Genomic DNA, 22352 nt, shown 5'->3' on the forward strand with positions numbered 1-22352 from the left:
ATATTGTTTTAAAACCGATAAAAATGTTCTGGATGTCGAAACGACGGGTTTATAATAATTAGAGGTCAAAGTTGGAGAAGTGGGTCATGATTCACGCCACAGATCGATTGGCATGTTTCGTGAAATCATGAGAGAACGTCGCCTCAGAGAGGTAACCCAGTTATATATTTTCATTCTGTGATAAATTTTGTTCGATAATAAGTGATCTTTCGCGGTATTTCGATTGACATGTTTTGCGTATTTCGTCAATTCTATAAATAGTTATGTGGTCTGCCCATCGTCTGGGTGGGATGGTCTTTCACGTGCATTACTTCCTGTGAGGCAGTGCATGTCATCATGGTGACATAGTTACAGGTATACACAGTCTCAGATACCATCTTAGGGACGGTGACTCATGTCTGAATTTAGATCACAGGTTTATTTTCTAAGAAGTAAGTTATAGGCCTAATGAGTAGGACTTTGCCCAAGATGTTGGATTGTGGATGGAAAAGTTTGTTTCATATTCGTAATTCATTTTAAATTTTTTTCCATTTCAAATAGGAAGTTAATAGAAGTTAATTAAATATCTACAGGTAGTTACAGTTACTGAGGTAGGTGTCATAGGGGGATTCTGTAATGAAGATATACATGGTCCATCTGACATTAGACTATAAGTATAATCATTATACATGTACATTGTATGAATATAATTATAAGATAATGGAAGTAAACGTCCACCTGTATAGATTTGTCAGGGTTTTTTAAGATAATTCCTGAGAAAACAATTAAAAGTTGCTGCATTATCAGCTCCAGACATTTCATGATCTTTTTTTGTAACTTTCTGTTATTGTACAATATCACTTAAATATGTCTATAAAAGGTTTCTTCTTCTTGCTCATGTACACTTCCTTGAGTCAGATTAAATCTTATGAAACAGTTGTTTGATAATAAGGATATATATGTTTATATGGCATACTTAGAGTTGAACAATAATTTTATGTAATGGTGAATTTGATTTTTTTGTATGCGTGATGATCGAGTGCATGTGTGATGTAATTCACTGTCTGTTTGCTCAAAGGTGAAACCTTGTTAGTTAATTCGCAGAAAGCATCAAAGTAGGTGAAATGTCAAACAAAATCTAGGACTCTGTAGTTTATTTATATAAATGTGAAAGTATATACAATCATTTTTGTCTCCCGATTTCCCCTTGAATTTTATGGAGGCATATACCGAGTAGGTTACATATATATAAATATATATATATATATACACACAGTTACTGCATGGCCTTGTTATATATCCTCTATGTATTCGAACCTCAAATGGTTCTCTTTCTTTTTTCTTTTTTTCTTATGGTAATAAAATCTTCCTCTTGGAAATTAGGGCTGTGTTCTCATTCTGATTCTCAACGGTTTTTGAAATATAAAGTGCCAGGGTGTGCCACAAAATTTGGCCTTGAGATTAAATGGTTTCCCAGGTGTTCAGATGTAAATATTTTGCAAATAATTAACACAAAACAAGACAATCAGGTTTATGTTCCTTGCATGTTCATATTTTTTTTTTTATCCTTAAAAGGTTTGTGATCAGGTGATGCGTAATTAGAATTTTGAGCACGTGTCATAAACAGACAAATGCTTATTTACTTTTGAGAGGAATTTATGTCCTAGATGCATTATAAACAACCAGTTTAAATGCATTCTGATAAAAATTATACTGCCTCTTTTTTATATTTTAATGTAAATGACATTCAGATTGCAACGGAGGCTAGTTTACTTTCACTTTCAATATGATTCACAATTTTTGATGGCAACGTAATTGACTGATTCATTTGTCTTTTACTGAAAGAACTCAGGAAATTTATTCTTAAATTCTTTTATTGATGCTTTCTACTCATTTAATGAAAAATGAAACATTGTGCTATATATGACTATATATGATAATGAATGAGTTAACATGTTAGGGATATAAAACATATTGTGAAAAACCCACTAGAAATATGCCACCACTTAGCAACAATAACCCAAATGAATTTTTGAAAGCTGACATTTACAAGCTTATTACTGTAGGAATATAATAGGACCTTGGGAAGTCTAAGACATTTACAGATACAAACCATATTTTTCAAGACAGTTTAGTCCTTGGCCCATCATGGAGAATGAAGATTAACGATCTTGAAATAGTATACCTTGGCATTTACATATCATACAGCAAAAAAAACCCCCATTTTTTCGTCACCAAGGGAATCATGTACATTGTTTACTGAGTCTAATTTAGGTGGGTTTTTTTTTTCAGGGAGTGGGGTGGGGGTTATAGTTACTCGAGTGACCTATTGCTATGTCTATAATTTTTCATTACTCCCTGTTAAATAGATTTAAGATGTCTTAGTTACTTCTTTTCACTGAAATTACTCTGCCATTTTCAAATAAAGAATTTGATGAGTAGCATCAATTTGAGGTAAAAATATAAATTTTGAATTCATGGCCCCTATTTCTCAATGCCAGTCAATGGTCTAAGATGTTGAGTTATTAATGATTAAAACTAAAATTTCTGCAATTTTTTGAAATTTTATTTTCTCTTAGACATCCATCTTGGCTAGCCAAGGGTTTACAATCCACTCTGCTCCTCTACAACATGTTGTAAGCCAAGGGTTTACATCTACTCTGCTCCTCTACAACATGTTGTAAGCCAAGGGTTTACGATCCACTCTGCTCCTCATCACGTTGTGGAGGAGCAGAGTGGATTGTAAACCCTTGGCTAGCCAAGATGTTAGGTATCTAGCAGACACATTACTGGTGTCATAGTGCATAGTAATGAAGAGAAACAGTATCCTTACCAAAGTTGAGAACTTTGTGGTCAGACCCTGAGTACTTTTAAAATATATGTATATGTGTTTTTTGTTGGCCATAAGACAATTTCCTAGATTTAACCCCACCCCCACCCCCCCCCCCCCCCAAAAAAAAATCCCCACAAAAAAACCCTAGTCTTTGATAATTATTTTGCTTATAATCCTAAGTTGCCTTGTTAATGTTAAAATTATTTTTTAGCTACATATTTCCTCCTCGATCAGTTTGTTTTTATTTATTATAAACTGTATGCTAACTGTTGTGATTTAGAAGAAATGGTAGGGGGAAGGGAAGATGGCTAGTTTAAAATTAGGTCAGACTGTAAGCAATCATTGGTCCATCTGCTTTAGCAGACAGACTTTTGCCTCGGTCATGTAGAGGCTAGATATATATGACATTGATTTCCTTTCTATTTACTAGTACTGGGTAGATTGAGTTCGTTGCATAAAAAGTGGACCAGGGGAATCTATGAGTACGTTGTTAGCAGCCCAAGAACCTTGCCCTAGTCTGCTGATATGCAGTTTAATTTGTACGCTGTTTAATCTATGATGAATATTTGATGATAATGCAACATGACACAATACCCCCCTTGTATGTGAAAGTGAAATGGTCTTTTTGAATCGATGAAGATTATTTATTCAAATGATTTGAAAAAATCCTGGTGAATGTTATTGACAGGGAATTACATGAGGTACAAAAAAAAAAGCATAGTTATATTACATTCAGATTAATGTTTGCGACAAGATTGCAAAAAATCTGAAAATTCTTAATTGTCTAGGAGATAAAGCTACTATTTCACTATATAGTCAGTATCATCAAAGTAATAAAAATAAAATATGTATTTTTATAAATTATATATAAAATTTTTGTGCAGATATAATATTTCAGCTAATGTTGCAGAGTATGGATAAAAGAGTAATTTTTATTCATCAAGGAGAGTTGCATCAGAAGAATATCATTTTGGAATGGATTTTGAAAGCATATGAGGAAGGGGGGGGGGGGAGGGGATTAATGATAGCTAGAACATTTTTTAATGATTAACCATCCTGAGAATTATGGGGCGTTTCCGATAAATTTGGGGAAGAGGGAAGCATGAACACAATTCATTGACTTTTCTTTTCTGTAAAACTTACAGGAACTGTGTGTATTTGAAAGACATTGAAGGGATGGGGAGGGGGCTAGAAGACCTTTTTTTTTTTTTCATTAATTGAGCACTATAGCTTCTACCTACAACTCAGACTGCATCTCCTAGCTTTTATAAACTTGCCTGATTTCTTTTCTTTTATGAAAGCCTTTGTTTTCATGATCCAGACCAGTATTAACCTGTGCAACTGTTTTAGTAAAAAAAAAAAGGGTTAAAAGTATGCAACACCTGTGATTGTGTAAACAGTGTATGCTCGAACAATTGCTGTTACATGCATTTGATAGTAATGGCCGGGGTTTATAGGTCCTTGAATGAGCATATACAATCAAACTTCCTGGAAAAATCATTACGACGATTAAAAAAAGAAAGCAGGGACACCTGCTGGAAGGTACGAAATGAGAAATACCAGATTAGCATGCATGTACATTGTTTTGTGTCATTAAGAAAAAATATGTCAGATATGAAATGTTTGGAAATAGCAGTGTCCAATAGGATCTCATCGACGTAGAAAATGTCACAGGAATAAAATATTCTGTTAATGTTTACAGGGGTTTAATTTGGCAATTTTCTGAGACATGGTAGTTGGTTATTTATGTTTTATTGTCTAATACGGAGACATTTATTGCATTTAGTGATGAGACTCATATCATCCTCCCCCATTGCATGTATTTTTAGATTTTTATCGATGCTGAAACGAATATTGTTTTAGCGGATAATGTACAAAAAAAAAGGAGTAGATATTTGCTGGATGAGTACTGTTACATTAAATATCAATAACTTAATGAGTAAATCAATGCAGTTTTTAATGTTGGGACAAATTAGAAGTGGGTTGAGGCAAATCGAGATGCAAGTCTCTTGGGTAAAATCAATTTGAATACTCCCCTGACCTTTTGATGCGAAATAGCACCAACAACAGTAGTGCTGAAAAGCTCTACATATTAACCTCATTTATTAAATTGGATTGCAAAATATAGCCCAAAAAGGGGCTAAAGAAAGATCTTTAAAAAATTCTATTTTCTAAACTGTCCAGGTAATGGACTTTAATTTAAAAAAGGTGCTGGGGAAATTTCATATTTATAGAAATGCACTTCCTCGTTGCAGAGTAAGACAATCCCATTGTGTTGCTATTTTTGGTAAAAAGCAGGTGTCGTTTTGACCCAGTAATGAGAGGATGATTTAGGACATTTAGATTGTCAGAGGTTTCTGTCAGGTGATAATTTTCGAAAGGTGAGCACTTAGGAAAGAGTTTTTAACCTGGACAAAATTCGAAGTGCGTTGCAGAGAAAACATTTGCCTACAGGGAATATATTATTAGGTGGCGTGCCGTGATGAAAAACAGATATTCTTATTGCGTTGATACCAGTAAGTTCCAATGTCATGTTTCTAAGTTTTGTCGATTATGTCATATTAAGAAGGAAAAAGGAGATAAAATATTACATGTAATACTCTTTATGGTTTGTATTTTTTTCTTGTCAGGTCATCAAAATGTCATATAAAATGATATATCTTAATAGATTAATTGTTAAAATAAAATCCTTAATCTGTTAATTAGAAAAATTTAAAAGTAGACATTTGACTGGAGTGGTCAGTTGATCAGAAAACCCTTAAAAAATGGAGAAAAGTAAGATGATTCAATAATTTCAGTCTACGTGATTTGAGTGTTGTTTTTTTAAAATGAGAGGATGTCAAAAGTGCCGCTATTGAGTGTATTTCTTGAGCTGATCTCTAGATTTCAAGTACTAACCCTGGACTCCTCAGCAGATTGATCGATATAATGGTATTCCCTCTGAACCTCTTACAAATATCAGTTTTGTATTATTATTGTCTGCACTTGAACTTGTTATCTTTGTGAGTGCACCAGTTTAAGAATGGGCGTGAACTTAATGAATTACTCATCAGATGGATGCATGTCTATTTGTGCAGGGGATATATGCACAGTGCTTTTTTTTCCATGCTTTTCATTCTTTCTCCTTCTTCTTCAAGATGCACAGTCATAACATAAATTTGACATCCTTGAATCTTGTAAAACATGGCACAACATGCAGTTGAGAGTCTTGTCTAGCATAGAAACTGAAATTAAGTTAAGTTGAATCTCATTTTTGAAAACTGCTCAGCTGATTTTTTTTTTTTTAGTTCATTTTCTGTAAAGTACAACGTACTCTCCAATTTCTTGTCTTATGACATGAACAAATTGTCTATTTGCTGAATTAGAAATTGGTGTTGAGACACTTTTTCGAAATGATCCCAATCCCTATCCCTGCAATAAATACTTATATATTGAAATTAAAACTTTTATTTAAAGAACTATACATGTAGTTGATTTAATTGTTAATTAAAATTACTTAAACTAATGAAGTAAAGTACCAGTATACTTATTAGATTAATTTTTTTTTTTAATCTGAATTGTCTAGCCAGTTTTTGAAAAGTTATTTTTTTCCCCCTTTCAAAATGTATACAGAACTATTACACATATTACGGAAATGCTCTTAATAATTAATGAGAGAGATCTTAATTTAGTTGATGAATACCAAGTAAATTAGGAGATGGATCTTAAATTATATCCTTATAAGTTCAATTAAGAGACTATTTATGTGGATTGCATAACTCCTCAGGTCAAATGGGTGTATCCAGTATTAGACAGACTGCTATATAAGTAAATGAGGAAATGCGCTGGAAAACTATAGGAGAAGTATATATATCAATCAGAACCATAGAGTGTTTTCAACCCCGTTCCCACGCTTTGACAATGATGACGGCCAATTGACTTCCTCCAATGAAACACATGTCATTACCATGCACGCTTATTATTTTTTTACGACGACGTCTAACCCACCTAACGACCTGAGTACGTCCTGGGTGCTAGCCGGGGTATATATAAAATTCCATGAAAAGCTTGATTTATTCCTATGTACTCAACTACTTGTGGTGACCCACATATCGTGCAGAAATATTTAGTCCGTAGATCAGGCATTTAAAGGCAGAAAAAAGGGGTAGATTTTTATGTCAAGGCATGTTGAGGTGACTTTGAGATTAGGGACACACGGACTTTCGATCAAGAAAGACATTTGGCAATACTTCTGGAGGGAATGGTGTCTTTCTCTTTGAGATCACTCTTGTCTGTCTGTTCACTGGTCCATCACCACAGTTCACATGACGTTTATATTTGACGCAGTCTGCGCTTAATAGCAGTTAGCACTTAGAAGGGGGTCCTTTGGGCTGTCTTACATATATTGTGTATGTCTGGCCATCTGTCTCTGTCTGAACTTATTAAAACTTTTTTAATTTTTTTGCAAGCAACATGTGCTGTTCCTTTATTATAAACCTTTCTCGTACATGTTCTGGAGCATCTGGAGGCCCAAGGTGTTGTGTATTCTTTGAGCTGGAGTGTTTAAGTACATTTGTACCTTAATTCCTTAAGTAAATTAAATGGTTACCCAATGGCTTAACCAGTACTGTGGACACAATTGACCAGCTAGTCAGAAAAGTACTCCTGACCTCAGGCTTCAGAGCACTTTGAAATTCCTGATAAATTTACACGGCAAACATCATGTTGACTTTCGTCCCCATTCTGTTCAATACAAGTTCACCCAACACACAGGCGGGTAGTATTGAAATCGCTCAATCACTCTTTAAAAAAATGATTGTCTTCTGTGTTTTGTATCAATATACTGTTGGGAGATGGGTCAACTTTGTTTGAAGGGAATGCTTCCTAGTATTGTGTACATGTACTTTGAAATAGAGATTGTTATTGAAGTTGGTATCATTCTGCACTGAATAATTAAGGAAACTGTGAGCAGTAGCCGACAACAGTCATTACTATTATTATTGTATATAGTACCTCCCACATTTTCTCGCCAGGATGTCAAATTGGGGAAATTTCAAGAATTAACCGAGAAAAAAAAATCACGTTTTTTTTTAATTATTTTTTTTTTTCACTTCTGATCAGACGATGACATGATTAACACATCCAACACCACTTCAACCATTGCTACCGCGAAAGACAAGGTTCTGTTTTTACCCGGTCCACTTCTAAACTACCAGCAACAGAGCGAAGCATTGGCCAGCATGAACGGCATCGATCCCGTAAGGCTCAACGAAGTCCTGCAACAGATTGCTCGGACGCAGCGACAACGCACGAGCAGTAGCGAGTCAGAGGAAGCTGTAAACGATCGAGGGGTGGATACAAAATCTTCAGTGGACAGAGATCAGAAGAGCCCATTCCCAGGTATATTTGTGTTTTTGTGTGGAGGGTTTTTTTCCCCTAAAACATTTCATTAAATTCATATAAGATACACTCTTGAATATCGATTAATTACATGTAATTTATTACAGATACCTGGTATATTATTTAACCTTCTTTTCATATTTGGGTGGGGTTGATCTGTCATAAACATGAAAAAAAAAAAAGAATCCTATAGTTCCTGCTTTAAAACTTAAGAAAATTTTAAAATGTAATTAATGGTGTTTTTTTTTTAATGTCAAATAGGTTCTGTTATAATTCAATTTTTCCTCCTTAGTCGCATCAGAAAAGCGTTTGGTGATTTACCATCTGCCAAACCTACCTCTAAAGCTTCTTTGATATGATCTGTTCTTAGAACCTGTACTAGGTGTATATCTTTTATGTTTCACGGAATTCATGATAAATATCTAGATTTAGCTTTCATTTGTCGAGAGTTGTTCTATATACAGCTGTCCCACTGCTATTTGTGTTAGTTTATGGCATGGTATTTGAACCTGATGTTTATTATTGTTTTAATTGAAATATTTTGCGTGGCATTTTTTTTTTCTACGCAGAAAGAAGTAATCTGACTCGACAAATTTGCATAAACGAACAATATTTTAATTTTTATCTGGGGATAAAAATAACAGATTCTTCTCCGAACTGTGATAGTAACAGGATCTCGTCTTCACTAGTGATCATGTCAAAATCTTATCAGCCTGGCCTCAATAGCTTTATTTGTTTGCCTATATATGAAACATTTCTGGCCTAGTTTTCCAGTATAAGCTGACCCCATTTTTTAACAGGATGACCCTCATCATATTATGGCTGAACTAGTTTCGTATGTAAAAATCTTTTGCGCAACAAAGTGTTTCTCCTGGATGTACTGAAAATATGTGGGAGGCTAGAAAAGCAGATTTATAAGCTTAGAGTGAACTAGGACAACTAAATTCATATAATGGATCTTGTTTCACAGGACAACACAGAGTAGTTTATCTGGTTTTTCTTCCTATAAAGTATTGTGTGGCAAAATTGCGGAGGAGGGTAAACAAGAATTGAAATGTTTAAATTGAGTCATGGACTCTCAGGGGCCGTTCCGTGATTACAGTTTTTTTTAAACATCATTCCGGAATTCTCTTTCTAGGCCAAATGCACTGGAGCAGTGATGGATTAAAGATGCTGAAAATTGTTCAAAACCAAGAATCTCAGAGGGCAGACTCCCAGTCCAATGGACGTTCACAGGAGGACAGGGGTGAACCGTTCAGCCCCGCCTCACACAAATCTAGTCGCATCCAATCACCCGAAGCCTCCATCAAATCGCCCACCTTCACCGAGTCTGCAACCAACAAATCTTCCATTTACAACCAAAACCATTCTCCCATGTCTTTGTATTCAGATGCCATCGCATCCAAAAAGAACAACCGGCTATACGCGGCGGAAAACCGATTTTCACCTGACGGACATTCAGACCGTGTGCCCAGTTCGACCTTCACCCCGAATTCCAATCACAGGTCAAGGACACCTTCATCAGAACAAGACCGCAAGGTCATCATGTCGCCTCCCCCCCATGGGGTCGACCAGCCATTGTACATTCAAACAGACACCAGGGACCAGAAGTCTTTGTCCGAGATGGAGGGCCTAGTGTCCACAACAGAGCCGACGGAACGGAAACCAAACCAGAGGCCACCCGCTAACAGAGAACCAGAGAAGGCCATGCAGGTCAACAGTCCATCCTCAACTTCTGGTAAGTTCATAAAAGACGGAGTTTATTGAACCAGTTTTTATTGGTTTTAATTTTTTTTTTTCAGTCTCTCAGATTAATTTGTTTTGTGTGAGATGTAGTGAATATAGTGTGTGCCATGAATTATTTGAAAGTTGCTGCTGTTGCTGTTTATAGCATCACAAATCTTTTTATGCAGTCACCTTTCATAATTTATTGAGGCTTTTCATAAGTCGTGATAAAGCTTTTGTCTGTGTACTTCAAATGAAAGTCAATCGCACATGATGTAATGTAGTGATAAAATGTCTGCATCAACCCCCCCCCCCCCACCTACACCTAAGGCTCCCAAGGGTGAACGAGGGGGACCCAAAGGGTGAACAGAAGTAGTGTTGCATTTTGTTGATTAGTGAGGTTTATAAAGTGTCTCGTAGAAAAAAAAAGGGTATGTGGGTTGGAAGACATAATTAAATGCAGTATGTTACGCATTTTGTTATGAGACATCATCTAGAGTACTTTCTATATCGATCGTCACCATTCAAATAAGGATGAAAAATCTCTCTGTCCAGAACAGAGAGAGAGAGAGAAGAGAAAAATAAACTCCAAGGACTTGTTTAATGTGGATTATTAGGTAACAAAGGAGACTGAATGAAAGGGTGAGGGGGGAAAAAAGATTTGGTTGTGTACACTTCAGAAATGAATCACTCGGTTGGGAATTGAAATTCCTGTAGCAATCCAGCAAACTGCTGCATGCATTGGTGGTGAGGTGCACGTAACTTAGACGTCAGTCGATTTAGAAGGAAATGTCCCAACACTATAGTCTAATTGTCTTTTTCTTTATCTCTCACTTGTCATCTGTTTTGATGACAGGATCAGAGAATATAAATTTCCCCCTCCTTGTTCCAAAATTAAAAAAGAAAGAGAGAACATAATCAGAATGGTCTTCCTCGTCATCTGAATCTTTTGGTCAATGATGTCTCCCTTGGGGGTGGGGGGGGGGTAAAGAGTAGAGACGGTGGAAGACATGATTTAAAGGTTGGTTTGTCATTGAGACATGTGAACTACTATAAACTGCCATGTACTGCATGCATGTCGTGTAGTTGGATGACGCAATACTAATGTTAGCTAGTCTCAAAAACTAAAGGTTTGCTAAAATCTAAAATTAGGAAAAAGTGCTAAGATGCATCCATTTTCAGTTTCAATGGGCAGTTTCAATATCTTTTTTTTCTTAATTTTTCCTTTATTTAAATTTTTTTTTGGAATTGATACTAATTGAAAATTAGAGAGATTTGTTTTCATAAAATCCAAATACTTCCCTACTTTCAAGTATATTTTATTATAAGATTTGGCTTTATTCTATGGCTGCCTGGGGGTGCCTTATTGACATTTGTAGAATAGAAATAAAATTTATAAAAATCTTATCCTATTTTTTTGTTGGTATTTCTCCTACACACACAAGAGGACATTGCTACAAATCCTTGTTTTTGTGTTGTTTTTTTTGCACTGACTTCAGGGAGTGTTGCTTTAAAAGTAATCAAACCATATGTTTGATTAATAATTTTTATATTTATCATAATCCTTAGCATTAATGTCATCCAAGTTGACATCCGTTAGGTAAATAAGCCCCTCCAAAATAGCCTGATACAGATCAAAGAACTTGCGTAATGGAAAAATTATTTTCATACAAATCAATAAAAAAACAGGCAAAGTACAATTTAAATGAGCAGAAGGAGAATTTTTATAATCAAAATATGTCGACAAACAGGTAGCGTCATATTGTAAAATTAACGTTCGAAATGAAATCGTCTTGGAACTTATAAAATAAGGTACTGGTAAAGTACATCTACAGTACAAAAGATTGGCATTCCAATTTTTCCGGTTCATCACGGAAATGCCAAATAAAATAGGTGCTTTTTTATTATGATGCATGTATTCGTTGCACTCTGTAAGAAATGAGAATGCAGTGGTACCAGGCTGCTAAACTGGTACCTCATGCGGAGAGCAAATTCTCATCCATATACCTTGGCGTTCTTGGAGGAGCTTGAATAATTCATATGTGAAATTTCCGAAAAATCTGTGTGCGCCAATTTGAAAAACAGTGTGACCTAAAAGTGAGAACTACTTGTGTGGCCAGCAGTATTTTGTACGCTTAAGTTGAAAACAAAAAAGTACACTTATTTTGGGGGGAAATTATGCACTTTAGCATTTTGCACCAATGATTGTTCATTCAGTGTAAATAACACCATGGGAAAAAGGCAAAAGAGACAATAATTGGAATCTTTTTTCATCAAAAAAAGAAGAAGAAAAACAGATGGGAGGAAAATGCAAAATTAACCGCGTTCTGAGAGGTTATGAGGGACACTTTTTATCCAAAAACATTTACATATGCGACATCTAAACATGCAAATGATAGGGCTAATAGCCACACCCACATGCATGTGTCCCAGATGACTTTTTACCAGTATCCATGAAACCCATAATAAAGTCAAAAAGAAAGACTCTTGCTGCCTGAAATAAATTAGAAATACCATTATGATCTTTATTTTCATTAAAAGACAATTGTTGGACAATGAATTAACTGTTTCTTTTGTGGGGGGGGGGGGGGGGGGGGAAGGGGGAGAGAGAGAGAGAGAGATTCACAGCTTTACATATTCATTAAGCGCTCATTGATAAAACCTCCATCATTTTGTCACTTCAAGGAAAGAACAAAGTTTATTGATTACAATCTGAACATGAAGCAATTTGTTAACAGTGCAAACATCTAGGTGTTTTTAGTAAGTCTCTTTTAAAAAAGAAAAAAAACAAAAAATTTATTCTCTCATTCGATAAGACAGCAAGACCTTGGGGATGCTAATAAGTTTGACCCTGGTGTAGCAGAAATTTCCCCCCTCAAAAACATCACTTAAATTATGGATTAGACTTGTAAATAAGACTGCTTGACATGTGTGCCCTATGTACTTTCATTGTACCTATTGTACATCAAGTGCACTTTAATTGCAAAAGCGAGTTTTTAATTTTTTTTTTTTATTTTGACGTTTCACATGCTTGAGGATTTGCAGAAATTGAAAAAGTGAATTTGTATTATTTATATGAAGTGCGCCGGTATACCAGTTGATTAGTGAACAATTGGGATGGTGCTCTGTTTATTTTTAAATCTGATCTTATAATACTAGAGAGCCCTACTTCGTCTCTTCATTTTTTTTTTACAAATTGTTCGGAAAGTGTCGTTGATAAGTATTCAATGGAAAACACAATGGCTTGGCCCAATTATCAGCACTGGTTGAATCCGTTTTATCTGCAGTGGTTAATTCTTGGAAGGAATTTTTTACAAAAAGGTAAGGCACGTTTCGAATTGTAAGTGGATATTTTTTTTTTTTTACCGCTGTGTCAGGTTACTTGGCTTATAAAACATGACCATCCAAAATTTCTCAGAAAAAAAGTAGGTTGATTATTGAATTTCTTGTTCTCCAAATATCAAAGACATTTTTTAAGACTTTAAATTTTTTTCATTTATATATTTTTATATATGTATATATATTTATATATTTTTTTATATAAAGGATTTTGAAGATCTTTAGATTAAATCATTTATCAATTTCTAAATATATTAAGTTTGAAAAAGGAAATAAGAGATAGAAAATTGAATTATTTTTTCTTTCTTTTTTTCTTTAAATTGCTTTTTTAAGGAGTTTCCGTTATATTTTAAGGATAGAAATAAGGAATTTGGTAGAAAGAGGAAATAAACAATAATTCATTTTAAACAATCTTATTTTATTCTATTTATAAGACAATTTGAGGAAAATTTAAACTTTAATTTGTTAGCCTTTTATAGATATACTGGTTTTGTAACCCGATATGGGGAACAAATGTCTGGTCCTGACTATTTTTACATCTCAGGGAAGTCTATTCATGATGTATGCATTTTAGCAGCTAGTTTTGGGGGCTAATTAACAGTTTTTTAGTCTAGACACCAAATATTGATGAAATTCTATAGCTCAGGTGTAACATTGGTCCCTGGCATTTATGTTTTTTTGTGGGGTGATTTTTTTTTGTTTTAAAAGTGCAGGCACCATTTAGTGTCCCATTGATCTTAATCAGAAATCTGTCGATGATCTGTATTTTATAGGACTATGCTTGCGCTTTTAAGGGGCTTGGTCATGAAGATTGCTATTCATCATCATCAAAATAGTTATGAAAAATTGATTTTTTTTTCTTAAAATAATTGCATTGTACATTGTGTATAAACAACTAATCCAGTTGATTTTTTTATTTTTTTTTTTAATTCAAAATTTCAACAACAAAAAAGATTTTTAAATGAATCAATATTTAACATGAAACATGATAATGAACTGTGAATTTTCTCTTGTAAGATTTTGATCTTTAATTTTGTAACTTAATCAATTCGTTATGACCCATGAAAACATTTAAAACAAAATGAAAAGTCAATGGATAAATCATTTTCCTTCCCTTACATGTTTCCTTTAATAATAAGACTTTGAATATTAATTATTACATGTATTTTGATATTTATGTAAAGATTTTTTTCTAAATTCAAGTTAAAAATGAAAGAAACAGCATTTTCAAATGATGGAAATTTCAGACCAGTAATGTTCAAAGCTATATATACATGTATACACTTAAATGTAGACATGAAGCAATTAATTAATTAAAGGAGGGGAAAAATATGATGTGCACATCAAAAAGAGCCGTAATAATTCTATTATTGCCAGCATCCTTGAGAGAAGTGGGGAATAAATGGCTATATTTATGTACGTTGGCAGTAGGCTGCTGTCTGATTGAATTTTTTTTTCTTATCGATTTCTCTTATCCATATCACAATTTAATGTACCTGGGTTGGCGACCCCAGATGACCTCCCCATCACTCGGGACAGATTTCCACCTCATTGAGCTTTGTCTGATTGGAGGAAAGGAGAAATCGGGATAAATAAATCTGATTTATAATTTGTACAGGTTTTATAGGTAGATATATATTCACCTGTGTTTGTTTATATAGGTGTGTATTCACAGTGACCAGGATGTTTTTAGTCTGTGTCTTCTTATAAATGAATATATATTCATATATCATTTATTTTTATTCCTGCCCGGGCGAACAGGTTACTCTAGGTTATTGGGCCCAGCTTATTTTTTGACAGCAGTGTCGTTAATGATGCCGTGAACTTGCTATCTAGATCTCAATCTGTCGGACAGAGCACTATCCGTTCGTCATTTCTAACAGCAGTTTCCGTGGAGACTTAAAAAGATGGAGAAAATTTTTCATTGTTCTTTTTAAAGTGAAGTGGTGAAGCTTTCGATTTTTTTATTAATCATTTTTTTTTTTATTTTCTCTCCCTCCGTTAATTTTTGTGGCCTAAAATAGAAGCAATTGGAGAAGGGGAGAAAAAATGACTTGTTTACATACCGTCTGCTACAGACCTGGCATGCACTTTTAAGTGCTTACCTTTAGAGGGAGAGAGAACAGAGAGTGCAAAGCACTCATTTAAATCGGGGATAATTAGTGTTTTCATGAAATGGAATTATTACGGGCAGACACAGATCTACTTTGTCCTCGCTCCATGCTCACCTTGTGGTACACGGCCATCCAAGGTACTTGTTAAATCAGTGACTAATTCATGGGAAGAATGACGTTAAACAACCAAAATTATCATTTCTATCATACGCTGAGTTTTTTTCTTTGAAAATATCTATTTTTTTAACTCTGTGTGTGTGGCATGATAAACGTGTAAAGGAAGGAAAAAAGCCTCAATTTATTTATTTTTGGGGGGGGGGGGTAGGTATTTAAAAAATTGTTTTTTTGACCCATAATTTTAAAAATCATTAACATAGTTTCTTGTATATTTTTGATAAAACCACAGGATTTATTATCAGATATAAAACATTTTTAATTGTTTGAAGGTAAATTATTGTGACATGTTGCTTAAATTTGTGTAATTGTTTCTGTGTTCCAACAAAGTTTTTTTGAAAAATTTGTCAGGATTTAAAAGCGTTTGGCTTTGAAATACTTCATTTAATATTCTTCTCTTCTTTTAAGAGGTTGCCTCTAGATTTGACAAGTACACATTCTTGAGTTCATAGCAACTGACAAAATAACATTGTATTCATATGCAGATTAAGAATTCAGATCATTAATGAAGTAACTGTAGTACTGTTACTCACGATGTACCAGTACACATATCGCCTCTCTTACCGAGTTCAGGAGACATGGTTCAAATATTGATCGGTACGTCGCCACGAAATGCATGCACGAGGAATCATACGATGTGGATAAGGTGAATTAAAGGGTTACAGAGAGTATATATATATTGAGAACGCACACTGGGTCTATGTCCTTGAAGAAATGACACTGGGGTCTCGGTGATCCATTAATTCCAGGCTCCCATTGGAGACGGGACAAAAAATTCAAATGAGGTCTTTTGTGCGTTTTAAAAAACTTGTTCTTTTTCTTTGTGGTTTGATAGGGTTTCTTTCATCAGGGGTCCAGAATGTAAGATGTACGTAATAACATCTTTTGATTGAAGTCACATTGGATGGCCCTGGGGCTTTTTTTTTCTAAAAAAAAAAAAAAAAAATGATGAATTGTGATTAAAGTCTAATTCGTGATGATGGTATAAATTATAATGTGAGAGAGAGAAAGAGAGAGAGAGAGAGAGCAGCAGCAGCAGGTATTGCGATTTTCTTAAGTGCTGCATATTTTTCTGCAGGTGTATGAGAAAGTTATGATTCAGTTTAAAGACATGCAGAAAGTTAGCTGGAAAAAATTGCCTGTCATTGTTTGCTTGGCACTTGATTGTGTTAAGTTTACTTTTTAGTTCGCTATTGAGTTCAAGGACTTCACATCTTTTATTTTTTAATACTTTATCATCCATTAAGATTTGGGGATTATAGAGATTTATTTGAGAGAATAATATTGCAAGACTTTTGGGGATTATTTTTAGATACCCATTAACAGATTACAGAGATTTGATTTTGAAAGGAAATTCTACATCTTGACTATTTTCCTTCCTCATTTTATGGTACTGTAAATACAAGTTATAGCAAGAGAGATTTGATGAATATCTCCGAATGATAATGAAATTTCAAACTTGGACATTTTCTACTGACTAGTAAAAAAAATCTAACCTCTTTCATTAATCTGATGATTAGATAATTTCATTTATTTTATATTTGTTAGAAATTAGAGTAAGATTCTTTTTTAGAATTTTAATTTTTTTTTTCAAACAGAAGTCTAATCCAAGGAATGAATATTACAGTGATACAATTAGCATGAAATTAATATCAAAGAAGAATGAATTTTTTTTTTCTAAAATTCTTAAATTTTGTTTTATATTGCAAACAACTTCACTTAAAAAAAAAACCCAACAGTTTTAAAATAAAGATTATGTTGCATATATAATAATGATAAGTATGCTAGCAAGACCAAATAGTAAAAAAAGTAAAAAGAATGGTTTGTGTTAGATAGGTAATCCTGTCTCAATTCTTTTGTAGCATTGGAAATGTGGAGTCTGATGGCTACTTCGTTAAAATTTATTGATATGTTGGAGAAAGTTTTTAGGTTTCTATTTTGACCATGGCAACAAAAAAACAGGCATTAGGCTTATAGCCTCGACCTAATCCCAAGTTTTTCAGTAATGAAATGTCCGTCACATAGTGAAATGTCTTAAAAGCAGACTACAAAATACAACATGGCTGCACAAAACACATATAGTGTGGTTTAAAAAAGAAATAAATGAAAGGCTTTACTATTTCTCATGATATTTTCAACATTAATATGTTTATAACTTTCATTTTGAATGGCTGCAGTTACATTGGTTAGTCTTTGTTAGAATGTTCTTAAAAAATATTATTATTGTACAAGTACTTTATATTTCATAGTTTCATTGGATAAAAAGCTTTATAGATGAATTGTTTTTAAAATGAGTTTAAGCTTTGATGTTAATTTTTATTGTTCCAGGTTTGCCTAAATCCAATGGTACCAGCAACAACAACTGGAACCTAAAGTGTTTGGTGTGTGGAGACCGGTCGTCCGGAATCCACTACGGAGTCCTCGCATGTGAAGGCTGCAAGGTAAGCGGAAGAAGCAACGGTCGCAAACAGCCGTGGGAAGGGAAGTACGGAAGGGTGGGGCGTACAGGCAAATAGACACGATTTCTGTATGTCCAATTGATAATGTAGGCGAGAGATTTGGAAGGAAGCAATATTAGTTTCGTTTGTGCAATATACCGGTATACCCTGGTGTGTTAATATTACCATTGTGTGTCTGGTCATATTAGTTTCCCTGGTGCCAGGTGTTAAGTTGCATTATACAACACAAGTCTTGCAATAATAGTGTAACTGTATGGATGATATTTTCTATATTGGGTGTAGCTAGACTTTATTCTAGACTTTGAGACTTCCCAAATTACATATGCTATGTGTAACCACACTGGTCAAGTCTGGTTAAAAAGTTCTATTTATCTGCAACCGTACTGCATTTATTCATCTAAAAATCATGATGGGAAGATTCTTTGGGTCTTATTTTGTTATCACTATTATGCATTCTTCTTCAGAGAAGTCGCTGTCTCATCTTGCCCTTACTAATTATAAGCTATAATAATTAAGTTGACTTCCAGAATATCTGCATAATCTGTAGTACTTTGAAGCATAATATTCATTGCATCACATTTTTTCTATATTTGACTTTCTATAGTCATGATATAGAAGAGACTAATCAGAAATCCTCTTAGAATTGAGAGTTATTTTATTTATGGTGAATTAATTTATTTTAAGGAATATGCTTTGGTAATGGTTCAGTGTTAAGAGAAATCTATTATATCCTCTCAAAATTTTTAATAAATTTGCATAAATAAAATTGTTCAATTTTTTTGTGTACCTGAAATTATCATGTAATCTTTGGGTGCACTTTTAAAAATGCATTTAGATTTTAGTAAAATTTCAACCAATAAAAAAATTCAGATTTTTATGGTCCCATCTAAAACTTTTAAATCTTAAAATCTTACTTGCCAGGTGGATCACTCTGTTGAGTATATGTCTCAGTTTTGTGAACCTTAAATAAATTTACACCCCCTTAACCCCATCGTTCTGAATGAAAAAAAAATTGAAACCCTGTTTCTGTTAATCCAACAGACTTACTGATTTTCAAATTTCACGGATCCAACCTCTATATACACTAGCTGGATTAAGATTTTGGACAGAAGAGTATTAATTCATGAATACTGTGTTAACCCAACTTTCTTGTACCTACACAAGATGTCTGTCTAAAAAATTTATAGAAAATTTCTAAAAGTTTAGAGTTGTTTTCTTGTAACAACCTTGTTCTAATTTTTTTTTTTTTGAAGTACACAAACAGAACATTTTCCAAAATATTTAACATATTTAAAAATTGTGTTTACACTGTATCAATAAATAATATATTCCAGGCAGGTTAAATATGTAAAAGATTAATTTTTTTTTAAAAATCAGGTCAATTTTTTTTTTCCCTTCATTTACATTAAAGTCTATATGTCTCGCAAGAAAGGGTTTTTTGTTCTTTGGTCGACCTATTATTATCAAAACAAGAACAATGAATTCAAACAAACATAAAAAAAGGGGGAAACATCAAATGTAACAGCATGTAAAGGGAGAATATGATGAAAGACTGGCCTTCAGACAGACTGATGAGATGGGAACGTTTCCCAACAACAAACAAGAAATGATGGTGTCTATAAAATTCCATGTTTTCTTTTGTTTGCTGTCAGGTTGGATCAGCAGACTGAAAAACAGAGGGGGCAGGGGGGTATATGGATAATTATTTTCACCTTTGAATGCATGTTTGATATTTCTCTTTTTATTCAGGGGGAATAGATGGCATAAAAGCTTGATTTCGTTTGAAGTAGACAGGCAATTTGGGGTCTTTCGAGGGCAGTGGTTAGGAGTAATTTGGTAATATGGAATTTTAGCAGCCCCTCTTTCACTGAAGTACATGTGAAATCACCCGTGTTGTACGAGGAAAAAGATTGTCTATAGATTGCTGATCAAGGGATTTTTACGAGAAACAATTAAGGAAAAAGCAAGAGGTTGAACTGGCATCGCAAGACTTGTCTATCAACACTACAGTGTGTGTCACTTTCATTTGTCGTCAGACCATTATTATCATGCTCTGCTGACTAGAAAATCATAAGCTGCTCGCAGTTCTTCTGCCTATTTTCTTCTTTTTCTCTTTTTCGAAAACCTAATTTTGAGGAAATGTTCCATGTTTCACAAGTCGGGCAACACAGCAGGGTGTATGTACTTGTTTGGTTGACAAGTTCGAGAATATATGACTCGACAATTTGTTTCAAGGATATATCAAAATGATAGTGTCCCATTCAACTTACAAGTTAAAGCTCTCTTTCTCTCTCTCTCTCTCTCTCTCTCTCTCTCTCTCTCTCTCTCTCTCTCTCTCTCTCTCTCTCTCCAAAATATGTATGATGTAGAAATTAATTGCAAGAAGAAATTAAACTCAGTTTCAAATATTGTGTCAGACTTGAAGTACAAGATAAATCATTTATTGATAAAAATGTCACATTTTTTTGAAATATTATTTTTGAAATATTGTAAAACAAAAGATTGGTAATCAATACAGTTGCAAGAATATTGGACTAAAAAATTTACATGAGCCGGATGTTTGAAGACACAGTGTAGTTGCAAACGATTGTATAATTTCCCTAAAAAATTGAATTGAGTAGGAAAATGTGCACGTATCTAGGACAGGAAATACAGTTGTAAACAAGAGAATTAACAGATGTGTTGTTAATCTAAATAATGATTTAATCCTCTTTGATAATCCGGACGCAATGACGCACAGTAGTACAATGGAAAGAAAACAAATGACGTAAATTCGACTTTTTTTTTTTTTTGCAAGTGGGTTTGTCTGGCCCATTTTTTAATTCACTCCACGTTCTAAAAGCATGCGAGAGTAATTTATGATTATACATGGAATCAAAATGTGAATTATTTAGTTTATGAATTTTTGCGAACTTGTTTACTTTTAATAATAGGTAACATGACATTCTTTTCATTTCATCAAAGGCCAAACTTCCTGGTAATTTCTCATTGTGCGTCGTTGTTTGAACAAACCAACTGGTGATATCAACGATGTTGATTTTAATCTCCCAAGGCTGTTCCAAAACTAGAACATTGCTCAATCAGTACTGAGAGAATTTTTGCTTCTTTGATTTCCTTTTTCTTTCCTTCTTTTTCTCAATATACGAAAGAGAAGCCTGGTATACGTGTACTATGATGAGCCCAGCATGTCGAAAGCCAATAGATCATGCTACATAATGAATGCCTAACCTGTCTCTTACCTGTACTAAATACCTGATCTATGTGCGGTATTAGGACAGGTATGGGTCACTATATTGATCGCTTTGTAGACACACCAAAAAAAAAAAAAAAAAATAAGCAGGCTAAATATCAGGGGTGAATTGTTGCGTAATCAAAGGGATTTGTCTGGGGCTGTCGCACGGTGACACGTTGTGCATGTGCAAATACCAATGCGTCGTCCCAATTTCCGACAGTTTGTCAATCCTTTGTGCATTTATATCACATTCATCAAGGTGTAGAAGAGAACAAAAATGTAATTAGCTAACGATAATCAATTTTGGGGAAATCTTAGATAAACAAGACCTCCATATATGTTGGTCCGCTCAACCAACTCATAAATATTTTTTTTTGGGGGGGGGTAAGAAGTCAATGATGAGATGAATGAAATTATTATTGAAAAGAAAAAAAGAGACACATGCACTGGTAAATGAGCAAGTTCAAATACTTAGTCAACTTTGCCTAGCAGAAAAGCAACATCAAAATTTATGAGGAATTTTATTTATGTGTTTTGCTGCCGGTCTTCTTAACAAGTCTGAGAGACAAAAGGAGAAAAAAAAATGAGAAAAATCAAACAACTTGTCTGTTAAAAGTCAAGTACATAGCAATGAAACCTGAAAACCCCTAGCATTTCCTTTTATCTTAACTCATTTTGACCTTCTAGGTTGAGTACTGTGATGCAATGAAAAATATTTTGCAACTGCAAATTTTGAAATTAGGCAGATATTTTCGGAAGACGTCGTGGCTTTGGGGAATTAATGAGTGTAGTATTTTGCCTGATCTTTTGAACAGGAAGAGTACATGTTAAAAGATCTCCATAGGGATGCAACTTGTGCACCACAGACAGGCTGTATTTGTACCCCGTGAACTTGAATGTTGTTTTTGTGATTTCAGGGTTTCTTCCGTAGAGCTCTGCAGGATATCGGAGACCCCGCTCGCAAACGGTGCTATTACAACAAAAGCTGTGACATCACAATCTTAACTCGCAATCGATGCCAATACTGCCGTCTACAAAAATGTCTGGCCCTGGGCATGTCTCGATCAGGTAGACGACCCTCCCATTCCTATCTGCTTTGTTTGTCATCTCGTGCATTT

The 22352-nt window shown here is 34.2% G+C and overlaps 1 protein-coding gene across 9 annotated transcripts in view; it reads left to right on the forward strand.

Annotated features, from left to right (window-relative positions):
* Positions 1 to 22352, forward strand: part of LOC105341096 (nuclear receptor subfamily 1 group D member 2) — a 41280-nt gene that overhangs the window by 10756 nt on the left and 8172 nt on the right. For 4 of the 9 annotated variants that reach the window (XM_011447411.4, XM_011447419.4, XM_011447407.4 and 1 more), the window contains 4 exons: positions 7913 to 8191; positions 9330 to 9929; positions 17872 to 17984; positions 22152 to 22302. In XM_011447411.4, the coding sequence (XP_011445713.3) occupies positions 7913 to 8191; positions 9330 to 9929; positions 17872 to 17984; positions 22152 to 22302 (1143 nt within the window). The other 5 variants (XM_011447417.4, XM_011447413.4, XM_011447410.3 and 2 more) reach the window with 5 other exon arrangements.

Source organism: Magallana gigas, chromosome 7, assembly GCF_963853765.1.
Source record: "Magallana gigas chromosome 7, xbMagGiga1.1, whole genome shotgun sequence".
NCBI lineage: Eukaryota > Metazoa > Mollusca > Bivalvia > Ostreida > Ostreidae > Magallana > Magallana gigas.